Here is a 16,013-nt window from a genome sequence, read left to right as displayed (position 1 = left end):
TTTATTTATGCACCAAAAACAAAGAGTTCTCATATTTCCTCTTGGTGAGTGTTAATTTCAGGCTCTGATTGAAAAATACTACTTAGTGGATGTGTAGTTTTCTGGATGGCCTGTCCCACTGCGGTCTCAGGGGCAGTCAGTGCATCTCACGTGGAGCAGAGCCGAGAGCGTATTGTGAACAGTCAGCACTATCAGTTGTATTTTGCCTAGCTGCCCCACACATTGATCTGACAGATTGATTACCATAGAGCTGCAATGCTTCTGACTTTCATCTGTGACCTCCCTCTGCACGCATCTCTCTCTCTCTCACCATATACTCGACAAGTATATATATCAATCTTATGAATTTATACATTCTTTGATTTAATCTCATACTGTTTTATTTTTTTCTGTGTGTCTTTTGCTCAACTACAGTGACACCAATATTTCTGTCTTGCCTTTGTCTAATTGCTATATTCACGTACAGTTTTCATAAGTTTACAAACCCCTGGCACAATGTGCACATTTTTCCAAAATTGTAAAAACTTTATTTATTGTTTTATACAGTTATAACTTGAAGCTATCTGAAATATAATATTTAAAACATATAAATATAGAAATGTTTTTACTTTAAGAATTTATCTCTCTTTAAAAAATGCTTGACGTCGCAAGACATATGCAGGAGGTTTGAGAAAAAACTTACAAAAGCTGTTATTTTTTCAAAAGGATCACCCTTTCACCCTAAAGGGTCTATATTGGTACTTTAAAGGTACATACTACCCAAAGTGTACATATTAGTACCTAAAAGGTAAAAAAAGTGTACCTTTTGAAAAGGTACCACCCCAATGACAGCTTTTGTACCTTTTTATCTGAGAGTGAATGTAAACTAATGACTGTACACAACTGAACCATGAACTGTAAACTGTACTGTAAAGAACACCATTCCATCATGATTTATAAACGGCATATTGCTTTAAATGAGCTACAATGACATCAAATAGGAGCTTCATGCATCAGAGCAAGTGTTTAGCTTTGCAAAGATAACACTGTCAAAAGCTGATGTGACAGAACTAATAGAGGAATCAAAGCTCCATTATGTTACTGGATATCGACATATTCCAACTCCAAGGATTTCTCCCTTCAGACAGAGAGGCTGCATGTCAGACTCTTTTCAGAAGAGTGTTCTCTTTCAGGAAGCACTGCTCAGAAAGCAGCCAGAGGATTGGGCTAACAGTTATTTACTGTAAATAGCAGGTCTTTCACCGAAACACCTAAAAAAACAGTAAAGTGTGAAAAGAAAGTTCTGTGGGCTTGGAACACTTTGATATTTCTTCATGAGATCCGCAAGCTTCAGCCACAAGCGAGCAAGTCTTGTTTCGTGTCAGGAAATGGCACCTTTGACAGTCAGTCTTAATGTATAATGATATCTCTGCTTTACGTAGCAATCCAAAAGTCTGAGAGCACTAGTGGAAATGCTCCTTACTCCATGTTAATTTTCTAAATAAACATTTTCAGGAGAAAATATGAAAAAATCAGAATGTATTAGCATTTGGTTTGTACTTCTTTTGCTTTACTGACAGCAGCACAAGAGCTGCATGAACTCCAGAAGTTAAAAACTGCATGACCATCTCTACAAAGAGAATTCACTTGACCAATGTCATATATTTACTTATTTGATTAGTAACCTACAAATAGTGCAAAATATTTTATTAATTTTGCAAAATACATTTTTTTTTTGTTAAAAAGATTTAATCAAAATGCTAAACATATCCCAGATATTCAACTGTATATCTAACAGTAATGTAACTTACAACAATAATTATTACTGACATACCTGTAGACTACAAGATATATTACCACAATAGTATTGCAACCATCCCATATATATATATATATATATATATATATATATATATATATATATATATATATATATATATATATATATATATATATATATATATATATATATAAAATATTTTGTATATAAAAAGTAATTTTCTTGAATAAAAATCTTATAACAGAGCATGTGCTGCTTTGCTTAATACCCAACCCTCCCAAAAAGATAAGCACGCCGAACACCTCCCCCTGTTGGAGGCGACAGCACTGTGAACTTGACCTGAGCTGACCCTCTTTCTCCCACCCCTCCCAAATTTCCGTTGCCACATCTTCCTGCTCGCCTCACCTTCATTCCATTCTCACACGCAAAACAAACTCCTGCATCTTCCTGCTCGGCTGACTTGCAGTGCATTCTCACACGTGAAATGAATGGAAAGAGAGCCGATGTGTTCTAGTGCCACTTCAGATGACAGGACACCAAGGCTTGATATCTGGCACAGACGCCTCCAGTGCCACCAAACCCGCTGTGTGCTCCAGTTCGGACAAAACCACCATCCTGTTTGTTTTGACAAGCGTAATATTTATTGTCCCAGTAAAAGCTTCAGAGACTGAGAGTTATAAAAAAAGATCAGAGGAGGACTGGGGCACGAGACAGGTCATGTGACCCCCACTGGAAACCGATACGGCCCGAAACAAAAAGCTACATTAGATAAATCGTATAGCTCTCTAATGAGGCTCGTAGCCTAATCTTTCAAAAATGTAATTAATTTGATCATCCTTCGAGGGAGCCGTTTCACCCCGAGAGACTTGCGATTGAAACGCTTGCAAAGCGAAAAGCCTGTTGAATGAGAGAAGAAGGGCAGTAAGAGTAATGGCCACTGTTTCTCGATCTGGCCACCATGCAGGACCCCCGCCCCACCCTGCTCTTCGCTCCATTAGCAAAGATACCAAAACAGAGCTGAAAGTTTCAGTGCACACACACTAACACACAGCTGCTGCAGCAGAAACACAGCCAGTCCTGTTCAACTTCACTGAGATGAAGAGAATTTGAGCATGCCTTGCAAGTGAAAGAAGGCCCTGTGCCTTTAAGGGCAAATGCTGACTGTATGCCTCTTTCACTCTCGCTTTTCTCTTGGCCACTCCTTCTTTTCCTTTCCTTGCGCTCCCTCTCTTTATCTCTCTGCAGTGCTGCCGTAAGTAGGAGTGAGGGAGAATGGACACAGTTCCTTATCGGACTGTTTAAAGCAAGGAGTTCGTAGGCTATTAGACAGGTCAGGTGACATGCGGGCTGCATGTCTGACCCAGACAACTAAGGGTGAAGGTCGCCTGAGGGGGCGTAGAAACAAAAGGGGCGGAAATAAGAAAGAACAATCGAGTAAGGCAGCAAAAGACAAAGAGAAAAAGGCAGGCTTCAGCTGTGGACTAAAATAATTTTCAAATGCTTGGCAAGCATTTATTTCCTTCTACAGCACTTCTGCTCATGTGATATTGTTTTAATACACCAGACGAATTAACAAATAAAAGTTGACGAATAAAACATGAATTAGGCCAAAGAAATACATTTTGTGGAACAAGATCTGTGAGTGGAATGGTTCCATTTCCTCCTTCCAGGTCAGAGGTGAGAGAAACCTTGCACAAACGCTACTGTTCAAAAGTTGTAGTAGACTAGAATTTTTTTGAAAGAAATTAATACTTTTATTCAGCAAGGATGCATTAAATTTAAAAAAAAGTCAAAAAAACCACAAAAAAACTGTATCAAAGCAACAAAACATCAAACAAAATCAACAAAAAAAAATGAAACATACTAAATAATCACAGCACAACTGATTGATAATAACAAGAAATGTTTCATATTAAATCAGCATATTATGATTTCTTAATTATCATCAGAAACTTAAGAATAAATTAATTCCCACAAAAAAAAAAATTTAGCTAAACAGAAATAAATTACATTTTAAAAAAAATACATTAAAATAGAAAACAGTTGTTTTAAATTGTAATAATATTTCATAATATCTCTGTTTTACTGTATTTTTGATCAATAAATCCAGCCTTGGTGAACATGAGAGATTTCTTCTAAAACATTTAAAAAAATCTTACTGACTACAAACTTTTGAGCAGTAGTTTACTCTGGTTTGGTACATTGCAAACACAGATGGAGTGACACAAATAGTAAAAAGACTGTTTATTAACACTGCTCAGCCAGTCAGATTTGAGGACTGAACTAACTACTGTTTGAAGAGTTTCAATTTACATGCCTGATTGGTGCATATATTTAAGGTGCACATAAGACTCTTCTGTATATGAGGAGATGTACAGTAGAGTGCAGTAAAAAAAAAAAAAAAAAGAGAATAAACAATTCCTACTACACTGAGATTGGGATTTAATTGAATAAAAGGTTTGGGACACTTAATGTAGCGCAGCAGGGATTTAAGAGCGATGCTGTAGCACTATTCACGCATACTCAGTACGCTGAGTAAACCTAACCCTAACCGAACACACGAGCACACACCCATACACTTCTTCACCCTGTCACATTGACCACTCAACTGAACTTATAAGCAATGCACATCCTTAATATACACACACCATGCTCTCACCGAGACTGAGCATCTTAAACTTCTACAGAGTCATATCTGAATTACTGTGAACGAGTAAACGGTATTACAAAGTTATATTTACATCTTCTGTAGCATAAAACAAACTAAAAAAGAAAATAAAGTAATACTTAAACAATACTTTGGAAAAAAAAAAAAGTCAAACCTAAAATTCAATTATAATAAAACCAATACAAAGGAAACTCAGGGAGAGCATGTGACACCTGTAGTTACGTTTAAGATATCTTCAGTAAAAATGTCTGTTGTTTAGGTTACTAAATTGTCTAAATCATCTGAATCATCATTCAGAGATCTGACAATTTTTCTATGTGGATGAACCTATGGTTACGGTTTATTAGACATAATGTTAAGTTCTGTGAGTAAAGTTTAATTTATGAATAATTACATCACATTCTTTCCATGCTGATTACTGGTAACCTCACGCTAGAAATGCATGTTTTAGATATTTATTCAGGCATCAACCATAAGCATATAAGTGCAAATGCATTTTAGGTAGTTTTTACAAACTAAAAGATTATTCAAAATTATGTTCTCTGCTAATCCACAGTATGCCAAGTTGTAGTCTAAACTTAAATTTATAAGAAAAAAAATTAATTGAACACAGACACACACACACACACACACATACACACACATATAAGAATAATTCTAATATGCTGATTCAGTGTTGTTTTTTTGTGGAAACCAACATACAGTTTTTTTCAGGATTCTTTGATGAAGAGTTAATTAATAAAGTTAATTAATTTGTGTTTTTCAAATACCTGCAAAAATTTGTTCACAAATGACAAATGCAGGGTTAAATGGTATATCAGACCGAATGTATCCCAACAGCCTTCATAGCTCTATTTATACAACAAACATCCAGTAAATTGACACAAATCTACCCGCCTGTCAGAGCAGACCCACTTATTTTAAATAATTTACAGTGTTGGCTCTGCTTATGTCTTATACTCCCTTTCTTCCTGTCTCTCTGGTTAAAACCAACTAAATGTCGGTAATTCTGACAGTGCGGCTCTGGTTTGAAAAAGCGTGGTGCTTCACGCTGCATTCTGAGGCCTTGCAAGCAAAAGCTGCACACAAAATTTGGCACCCCTGGTATCAACAGCACAGGATGATGAGTCAACAGCTTTCTCAGAAGAATGAGCCAGAGCATCTTTCTGTGATATACTCCACACGCCAAACTGCCACTCCACAAGCATGTGTTTCTATGAACCTTTGCACAACACGACTTCCCAGCACTGCCATTACAGTTCAGCAACAGCGTAGTTCCGAGAATCATCTGCTACCTCCGTACTGAATGCGCAAAAGCTATGTCAGCGTAGCAGCTGTGCAAACTCACCTCTCTCCTGCACAAAGTAGGCGAGGTAGAGGTCCAGCTCTTTGACGGACACACTGATGTGATGAGGCTGGACGCAGAGGATGGGATTGGAGCACTGACCGCCTTTGACCAGCCGCTCCCCATCTGTGCTCTCAAGCGGGATGCCCTTGAACAGAATCACCATCACCAGGTCCAGACGCCAGACTTTATCCGCCTGCCGCAGACAATCAATACGCCTCATCTTCCCCTTCTGGTCCGGGTTCGAGAGGACGCAACATGGAGGCTTCTTCCCCGTGATTGACAGCACAAAGTCCTCCCGACACTCAGGCCGGATATCTTTGCGGAGCTTGGCAAGGAGGCGCGAAGCCCACTTCTGTTTGACCTCGGGCTTTTCGCCCAAGAGCTCATCCTTGACGGCGCGCTCTTCGTCCTTGGTCATCCGCTTCTCGTGCTTTTTGAAATACTTGCGCTTACGGGCCTGCAGGTTGAACCAGGTGTAGGCGAAGGCACGCACATGCGGCAGCAGCGCCTCGATGAAAGGATGGAATTCATCCTGGGAAAGAAGAGAAAAAAAAACAAGTTATTCATGTGTTTACTCAAAATCTTTTTTTGACAAGCAAAAGCCACGTCTGCAGTTCAATTCGAGTACAAAGCGGAAATGAATCATCCTGGCTCTTTTCTCTATTGACGCATTTATTGAAAAGCATTTTTTCCCCATTCGTTGTTGTTTACCAAAAGAGAAACCGTAAATTCCATATTAAATTTTTTATAAAAAAATAAAAATAAACTCTCAGTGATATCGAACAGATTTCACAGTTATTTGTGTACAGGATTTTCTATTGCACCTACAATCCTCCATTGTTTCCATCTTTCACCGAAGCCCCATGTGCAGTCATCATTTATCCAATTATGTTTTGTTGACTATTTTCACTTTCAGTGGTAAGTTTTCAACAACAACAACACACACAGATGTACCTCCCAGGCACGCTGCGAACCGCAGTCCCTTAACCGTTTAGTGCGGCATTCATTTGGTCTGACTAATTACTTCCATATTCGACCATTTCTAAAAGCCTAAACTAGCACCAGACCGTGCTATAAATGTTACTAAAACCCCAACCGAACATTAAACATGCGCATCTATCAATTATCATTAACAAGACTCAAAGCTCTACGCGCAGCACTGTGGCCATTTATGCGTGTGTGCATAAAACAGTCATAATGAGAGCGCTGCTTTAAAGTTCTGTGATAATCATCAGCCAAAAAAAAAATCCCCATATGCGAATGAACTTATGTTCAATAGAAGGGTTTTGTGCTTATGGCAAAGTAATGAAACTCAGGCTCAAGCTGAATGATGTCAGCTGTGGCATCAATATAGCATGACATAGTTACCGGCGTGTCACTTTTTCTTAGGCATAATGCAACCACAGAGAGAGAAAGAGGAAGAAATGGCCAAGGGCTGCTTGGCTGCAGTAATTCAAACAGAGAGAAATAAAGAAAAAAAAAATTAAACAGCACTCCCCGGTCTGGTTGTGCTGCGAGCTGTGAGCAGGTTTTAAAGGAACATAATGAGACGTGACTTCGGCACGCTGTGGATCTCATGCGATAAGCCAGTTCTGCAGCTCACAGAAAAAAAATCTCCTAAAACACCACAGCTGCTCAGCTCCACTGAAACCATATCCTGAAACACCAGAACATTTACTGCTAGACTGCTTAAACACCTTCCTCAAAACACCACAAGACTTCAACTGACGGGTCAAGAGCCAAAATTGAGCCTAATGCATTTTCTAAAGAAAAAAAATATAATAAATGCAAACAACAAATGCAACTAATCATATAATTGTGCTGTTAGGATAGAAATGCAAAATACATGGTATTTTGGCCACAAATCCATCTGAAAACCACAAACAACTCTACGCAAGCTAAAAGAAAACACAAACCAGACTATGTTAAAGGGGTCATATGATGTGATTTAAATTTTTCTATTTTCTTTGGAGTGTTGCAAGCTCTTGGTGCATAAAGAAGATCTTTAAAGTTGCAAAGACTAAAGTCTCAAAACCTGCCAACTGTGTGACTAAAGTCTCAAATTAGTGCCTTACACTCCCTCTGATGTGAAATAAACCAATATCCCAAGTTATTCCGTTACTCCTAACAGTACATTGACTGAACTGCTAAAAGAGAACCAATGATGGGATGTGCACGAGCAGAGCAGCTGGACTGAGTCTCGTGCTGCTGGCCTAGGAGACGGCATAGTATGTTAAAGAGCGTAACATTTCCGTCAAACGCTTGAGGCCAATCACAATGCACTGGGTAGCTGGCCAATCAGAGCACACCTCACTTTTCAGACCGATGAGCTTTGTAAAAATCAACACGTTTTAGAAGGCGGGGCATAGAGGAGAAACAATAATGTACATTATATGGAAAATAATGTTTTTTAACCTTAAACTGCATAAACACATTGCATTACAACAAATACACAAAATAGTGTTCTTTTTAGCAACATCATATGACCCCTTTAAATACAGGTTCACTTGCATCAAGTATAAATCTGAAGAATCTATTATAATTATTAGTAATAAAAATAAAGTATTATAATTTATATTTTTAGTTAATATTATATTAAGAATTTAGGGACATTTCTGTTTACTACATTTATTTTGCCAGTGCATGTTGGTGTTGAAGAAAAGAACGGAAATCAAAAGGAAGAAAAAAAAAAGCCCCAAACCTACTTGAATCCAAGAACAAATTATGTTTTGAGCAGAATTCAGTGGCTTTAGTGCAATATTTTGATAGCACAGCTTTTCTTAAGTTTTAAAGTGCAGAAACCATATTTGTGTATGCACTTTTTCCGATGTGGGAAACACAAAAACTGACTGACTGCCCTGTCCTTGTGCTGCTTCAGAGCTTTATTGAAAATATTATAAAACCTCCTCTAAGAGTGAAAGTTCTCGCTGAAATGTCCTGAAAAAGAAAACCAGATTCAACTTCTTTCTTTTTTACCCAATAGCAACAGTAGAGCATAATATGTTTTTATTTCCAGTAATTTAAACGTTTGTACCGGAAGAAGCTGAACGCAAACAGAGATCAGTAATTGGGAGGTTGAGAGGCCTACTCACTGTACACACTCACATCTGTAATCAGTCGACTCAAACGGAACTGATACAGTTACTGAGTAAACTTTCCAAAGATTTACCAAAAAAAAAAAAAAGAAAGAAAAAAAAGAATGAATATGAAAAATCGAGGCTGACAAAAACCAGAAAACCAAGCTGCACAAACAAACACAAGATATGATGTCCAAAAAAACTGCTAAACCCTCATCAGGTTCAACTGCATGTGTTTAGAAAACGGTAAGGTTGTTTTATTTAGCTATGGTAATGTCCAAAATAGCTTGCCCCTAAAATAGTTTCTCAACTAAATTTGAGTCCATTGAATAAATATTCAAACAGACATTCTGACTTAAGACGAGTCTGGACACAATTTTCACCCACTGACAGCACAAATTTCCAGGAAGGAAACGCCAGGAGGAAATAGTGATTTCAGGAATAGAGGGGGATTAGAGACGGGCCTGTTTCCCTGCCGACATGTGTGGATGTATTTTCTTCTCTCTACAGCTCCTTTCACACTCCTCTAGCTTCAGCACTAGCAAATACACCAACCACTCGTGCAAAAATAAACATTTGTTGGGCATTTTCTCCTTTCCGCGGCCTTGGAAAAAGCTCAGAGGCAGATCAAATGAGGCCCAAACCAGGCAAAGACACTCAAAACTGGGCAACTGTGAAATTTCTGCATCACTAGTGGTACAGATTTCTTAAACTGGTTTCCTGAACATAATCATAATCCCATTATGAGTTGGTAGAATCATGCATGAGTCATGGATATGGAGAACTCTGCAATGTAATTTAACACAGTGCAATAAAATGCAATGCAATGAAATGAAAGTGGTAAATCAATAAATAAATAAAACGTGCACCAAAACTGCAGAAATTGAAGAGACACACTAAAAGATATCGTTAAGTGTATGATCAGTACAAAAACATCTTTGCATTGTAACAAACAAATTTAAAAACAATTTTAAAAATGTTAAAACTAAATTCTGATTGAATTGGTCACAAAGTCACTGTAAAATAGACAACACATCAACATCTTTCAACATATTTTTATTAATGTGACAAGTTTAATAGTTCTATAAATATATTTTTGTAAGTTTTAAATGTAAATAATTGTAATAATAATTTTCAAATAACAAGCCACAACACAGCAACCTCTTAATAACAATTTGTTCCTTGACTTTTTTGGGACACCTATTAATTTTTTTAAATTCAAATGGTCCTGCCTATAAACACATATACTGGAATATAAACACTAGAACAAAAATTCTCCTGGCTGACACACATTGCAGAATATATACACCGTCATACCTCCAAGCCCTATATGACAATGAACAGAAAAGGAAAACTTAGCACCCACATTAGCACCCCAACTCAACGTGTCAGATGGCACTAGGCCACAACTCCAACTTAGCAAAATATATTTTTTAACCCTGTGCTTTACTGTTACAGTATTTACAACACCAACATCAAGACGATCAGTGGAGAACCGAGAAGCATATTGCACTTCTCTCTTTCCATCTTTCTCTTTCTCTCCTGCCTACTCGGACTTTTTCCATATTAGGCCTGGACGTGCTCCAACGGAATGCTCTGTTTTTACAACAATCAGTCTGAGAAGAGCGCTTTGACTGCATTTCGTGTGCACATTAAGGATGAGAATGTTATTGATAAACATGGCTGATGAATGGCTTTATTATGGCAGATGAACGGAGCATCTTTGATCTGACAGAGGCTGATGGCAGGGCGGCTGTGATAGCATGAGGGAAACGGTGACCACTGGAGTGTCCTGAAAAGCCAGGCCTACCAGCTCTGCTGCTCTCACCCTGTCAGCCACACACACACACACACACACACACACACACACACACACAGCTGTATTTATGCAGTAATTGAATCATTTTGTTATTGCGGAGCTCAGGGAAATGTGTTTTTATTCCTGTCCGTTGCTCGGATACCATCTTTATTATGTCTTAAACAGAGAATGTGACTTTTTTTCATTTGCACAAATCTTTTTCCAAGTAGAGACTGAGAGAGAGAAAGAGAGCGGGAATGAAGGAGGGAGGGAGCAGTCCAAAAGATGACAAAATAGGGGTGTTGCGGTCACACACACCCACACAAAGTGTTTCTATGGTCACCCCGCGTGTAACAAGCATGTGTCCTGGGGCTAAGCTTTTCCCAGACAGTCTTCCCAAAATTACGTGGTCAGAAAAATTGAAGATTGATTCCGATGCTGAAGAATTAGAAGATTTTCCAAGACTCATCATTAGCAATAAAAATAACTGCTGGATTTTAAAACTACTATTTTAGTAAAACCATATGGAGTGATCAAATAATTACCCCGCTGTTTTCATACTTTGCTATGATTCACCTTTTACCTTTTGTAGAACGCAGTGTGCCAAGGGAAAGAAAATGTCAGTGAGCCTTGAATTTTTGTAACACTGCAATTTACCCAGAATGCCCTCTGAGCATTAATAGCAAACACCCCCACCCCCACCCTTCCTGCTGTTGCCAAAAGCACTTTCTTACTCTTTCTACTGACTGGTTGAGAAGTGGATTGTCTAGGATCTGGGTAATGGATTCAAATTCGACATTCTTTCAGAGTCAAGGTACCAAAACAGAAGAGTAGGCATGCTTTGGGACACGGTACTCTCGTGAAAGCGTCAAAGACTGACACAGAAGAGAAGAAATCATTGAATAAAATTACAGTTGTAACACTGATGTCACAAGGACTATTTTAATAATGTCCTTCCTTACTATCTTTCTGGGCCTTGAACGTCAAAGTTGTGTTGCTGTCTATGGAGGGTCAGAAAGCTCTCGGATTTCATCAAAATATCTTAATTTGTGTTCCAAAGATGAACAAACGTCTTGAGGGTTTGGAACGATGCGAGGGTGATTAATTAATTACAGAATTTTCATTTCTGGGTGAACTATCCCTTTATTAAAGGTAAAAGTAATTGCATGTATAATGATATAAAAATATAAAATGTTTCACATTAAAAAAGAAACATTTCAAATAGTTTCCCACTAAAACTGCTTAACATTTCATGCCCACTACCCAAATTTATTTTTAGGACTGTATTAGTCCGCACTGTCAACATAGAGCTAAAAAATATAAACAAAGCACCATGTGCTTTAAAGAATTTGCAATTTAACCAAGACAACAAGATACATCTCAATAGTCCTTTGTGTGTCTTCCTTTCTAAACACTATTGGATACATCTGAGAGCTTAACAAAGACAGAACACTGCAGTAGGTTATTCCTCGGTGCCCAGTGGGCTGATGGGAGATGAGGTTCTGAATGCTGAGTGGATCAAAGTGGATGTTCTGTGACTCACACTGCATCTTTCTTTTCCTCCATTGCTTTCTCTTCTGCACAAGCGCTGAGTCAGCCCTCAGCCATGCAGCATCATAATGGAGAGAGGGGGATGCTGGGTAACCAACCTCTCTCAAGAGGAAAGGTAGTGTGGACGATGTGCTGCAGTGGTATTTGGGTTACGCTGTTTGCGCTTTCTACTTAATGTGACATTTTAATTTCTATTAAGGCTAATAATTTAGAGCAATTAATTAAAAATGTGACATAGCAAGATGCTAAAAACAGCAACACATGATGCAATGGCAAGAGATTCCATTCTGCATGTGACAACATTAAAAATAAAAGTTCAAATGAAATTTAAGAACATGTCCTGCATGAACGACCAAGAAGTCGACATATAGTATCATACACCAATTAGACATACAGTATTAATATAATCAACTTCATATCTAAATATACTTTCCTTATACATTCAGATAAAATGTCATTTAAAATCTTGTTGTCAAAGTAATATAACAAAATAAAACCCAACCAAACAAAACACTTCAATTTCAATTACAAATATCAAGAACTAAACAACTGAAAACAAAAGATCTTTTGATAACATGGGGCAAAAATTTCATTTAATAAGCACAAAGGACAAAGAGGAAAAACAAGAATGTCTTCATACGCTAAAACATACTCTAAAAGATGCATGTGACTATCTATGATTGAATGAAGTCACAGGGTTCATGTTCCCATGACCGCTAAAAGCACCTGTTCAATTAGCATCTGAAATGCCATGAAACTCTCATTGATGATACAAGGAGAGGGTTTGTTTCCTTTAGGATTTGAAACAAAGACGGAAGAAGATAATTATGCAAGATTCAATCTATGCAACAATTAGTGCCTCACAACCACTAGATCTTTATGTCTTTGTGATTCCCATGGCCGGTTCCTCATGTGTCTGCTAGAACTAAGAGGAGTGGGGGAAGGAAGAATGTGGGTCTGCAATCAAAATCATTGCTTAAAACATGGGAAAATGTAATTTTTAATAGTAAAAGTGCCTAGTGATGTCTTTTCTATCCAGTAAGCAAACTGACAAACTTCAAAGAACCTCCATTGCCCCGATTTTAGCAGAGATTGGGGCTCACGAAACACGAAAGTATAACTGTGCGTGCAAAGAATTCAGTCGAATGGTATTTTCCACTCGGCAGTTACTTGGTTCATTTGCAGAAGGGGTTGCCAGTTGTAAAAATGTCCCCAAGTTTCCTGGTTTCTAAATGACTGAGGACAACGAAAATGAACAAAGCAATGAAGCTCTGGGAGGTGTAAGACACCTTGCAACTTACCCACGCAAACAAACTACAAACTGCGCAAAAGGTCAACTATTTTCTCTGAAATTATTGAGAAATCTCTCTGTAGTTTTCCTTTTTTGGCCTTATTTATAATACATGAGCAGAATGAACTTCTATGTAGGCTAAATCATTCATAAAACCATTCTTATGTAAATTGCTTCAGTTGATTTATGTAAGAAAGATTTTACTAATTATTTACACAGTTCAGCTTGTGTTGCATGCATGAGGCCAAATGTATTTTCAACCTATTTTTCTCTTATTCAGTTAACATAAAATCAAAACTGACCCTGTGCACATTCTTATCACATGAACAATTCATCTGTGCATGTTATAAAAAAAAAATAAAAATTCAAAAACTAACTACTTTCTCCAACTGTACAACTTTCTTACATTAAATCACACAAATTACTAGTTGATAAAATACCAAAAGACTAATAGCTATACACATACCATTCCACCCCATTAAATAACATCCAACAAACTCAAATTGGATAAAATCGAGTTCTGCTCTACATTTCTACTCGTTGAATATCCTGTCTCAGAAATGCATGTCACATTACAAAATGGATTGCAAATGACAAATAACAAAACACAGGCAGATTGTTTGTTCAAACTCTACTTTTATGGTTTATTTTCTTTGAATACATATGTTTCAAGTTTTTACTGAGATAAACATATTCCAATTTCACAATCTGTTGCTTGGCAAAGAAGCATGTGGCTAGTCTTTCCTTGTTGAAATATTGCATAAAACGTTATCTGCAACCCATTTACAATCAAAAAATAAAAATAAACCTAATACAAAGTAAAACAAAACATAAAGTACAATACTTAATTCAGTATAATCTAGGATGTGATTTGACTGGATCATGAAAAGTGGCTATGATATTATTAGCTACAATTTTTCACCACTCATACAGCCATGATTATTGCAATCTGTAAAACTCATTTCAGAGGCAGAGAAAAATGATTATGAATATTATAAAAACAAATGCCTTTTTTCTTTAGAATAACATGAAGTGATGAATTATGCACAATTAGGCACAATTAGAGTGAATAGGGTAAATCTCAGATCAATGACTTGGTCATCAATCACCATTGTTGAAACGTTGTTAAATATCCCCTTCAAACAAATATGCCAGCTGTTATTAATAATCTACTTTGTCTTCCTGTCCACTGCAGTTTGGTGAAAACACTTTATTTCCTCGCTCCACCCATTCACACTTTTAGAGGAAAGGACAGCTGCAGCTTCATCGTCTTAGCATACATACTGACCACAGAACCGCAAATACAAACAGCCCAGTGACTCCAAGTGCAAAAACTCCCAAACAAACACACAGGCCACAGTCTGTTCTTACGCTGTTTGATCATTAGGGACCGCTAGAAAAGGCTATGGCATAACCGTGCTCCTGGGAAACAGCTGTGCTTTCACAGAATTGATTTGTGCAGTGAATCACAAAGCCACACAAATCTTACCCCCAATAATCAATCAACACATCTAACACTAAAACACTCACACTCACCTCCTCGTTCTCTTTTTGTCTGATCAGTTTTCCAGCCAAGTTTTATTTTGAACTGCTGTCAATATAACATTTTTTACAACTCATTTTACTTTTGGCTAACAAAACATTAAAAAAGTAAAAAAGTACCTCATTTCATCCAATTAACCAATGAATAAACCATTAAAACATCAAAACCATCTCAATGTATCACAACGGCTTTGAAACTATTGTCATTTGGTTCATCAAGTAACAAACAAACCAAAAAAACTAAAAAAACCCCCCCTCAACAAATATTAAAATTTAAAAAAAAAAAATAATCCACAATCAAGAAAAAAATGAAAAACAAAAAAACTTTCACCGGAGATTCGAAGCCAAAATTCATGAGGGTAAAAATTAATTTATAGAAAAATGGCAGCATCATGTAATATTTCGAAAAAATACTTGAGGGTTTAAATTAATTTATTTAAATGAAAAATTTTGTGAGCAGCATAAAATTTTTCCGACTTTAGCAATATTTTTCAAAAATATAATTAAATGGCAACAGTTAAAAAACAAAAATATTGCATTTTTCATAATTTGAAATGAAAATGAAAAACAGACTACGATGAAAAAGCACTTTTCTCCCTAAAGTCTGCATGCCTGTAACTCAAGAATTATAAAAGAAGACATTTTACATTTCATAATTTGAAATGAAAATTAAAAACAGACTACGATAACAGCTGTAGTATATTTAACCCACAGTCTGCTTGACCATCAGTCGAAAGGGAGAGTTTTTTTGTGAACAACTAAAAAAAAAACAAAAATAAATAACTGTATTTCACACTTACTTTATTAAATATGTTTTACAGCATAGCTCTCCGGGAGTCCCATTACATAACTGTATTTCACACTGACTTTAAGGTCTGGTGGTTTATTAAATATGTTTTACAGCATAGCTCTCCGGGAGTCCCATTAGCCAAGTGTCTCAGACAGTTTGAGCAGCGATTCCAGCATCAAGAGTTTTCCA

General features: G+C 37.1%; 1 protein-coding gene across 4 annotated transcripts in view; it reads right to left on the bottom strand.

Annotated features, from left to right (window-relative positions):
- Positions 1-16,013, bottom strand: part of nfic (nuclear factor I/C) — a 90,405-nt gene that overhangs the window by 57,462 nt on the left and 16,930 nt on the right. For all 4 annotated transcript variants that reach the window (XM_042762068.1, XM_042762066.1, XM_042762067.1 and 1 more), the window contains one exon: positions 5,776-6,307. In XM_042762068.1, coding sequence (XP_042618002.1) covers positions 5,776-6,307 — 532 coding nt within the window. The remainder of the gene's footprint in view (positions 1-5,775; positions 6,308-16,013) is intronic.

This window comes from Cyprinus carpio, chromosome A8 (assembly GCF_018340385.1).
Source record: "Cyprinus carpio isolate SPL01 chromosome A8, ASM1834038v1, whole genome shotgun sequence".
Classification (NCBI taxonomy): Eukaryota; Metazoa; Chordata; class Actinopteri; order Cypriniformes; family Cyprinidae; genus Cyprinus; species Cyprinus carpio.
Note: the sequence above shows the minus strand (reverse complement) of the source record. Positions and strands in the feature narration are given on the sequence as shown.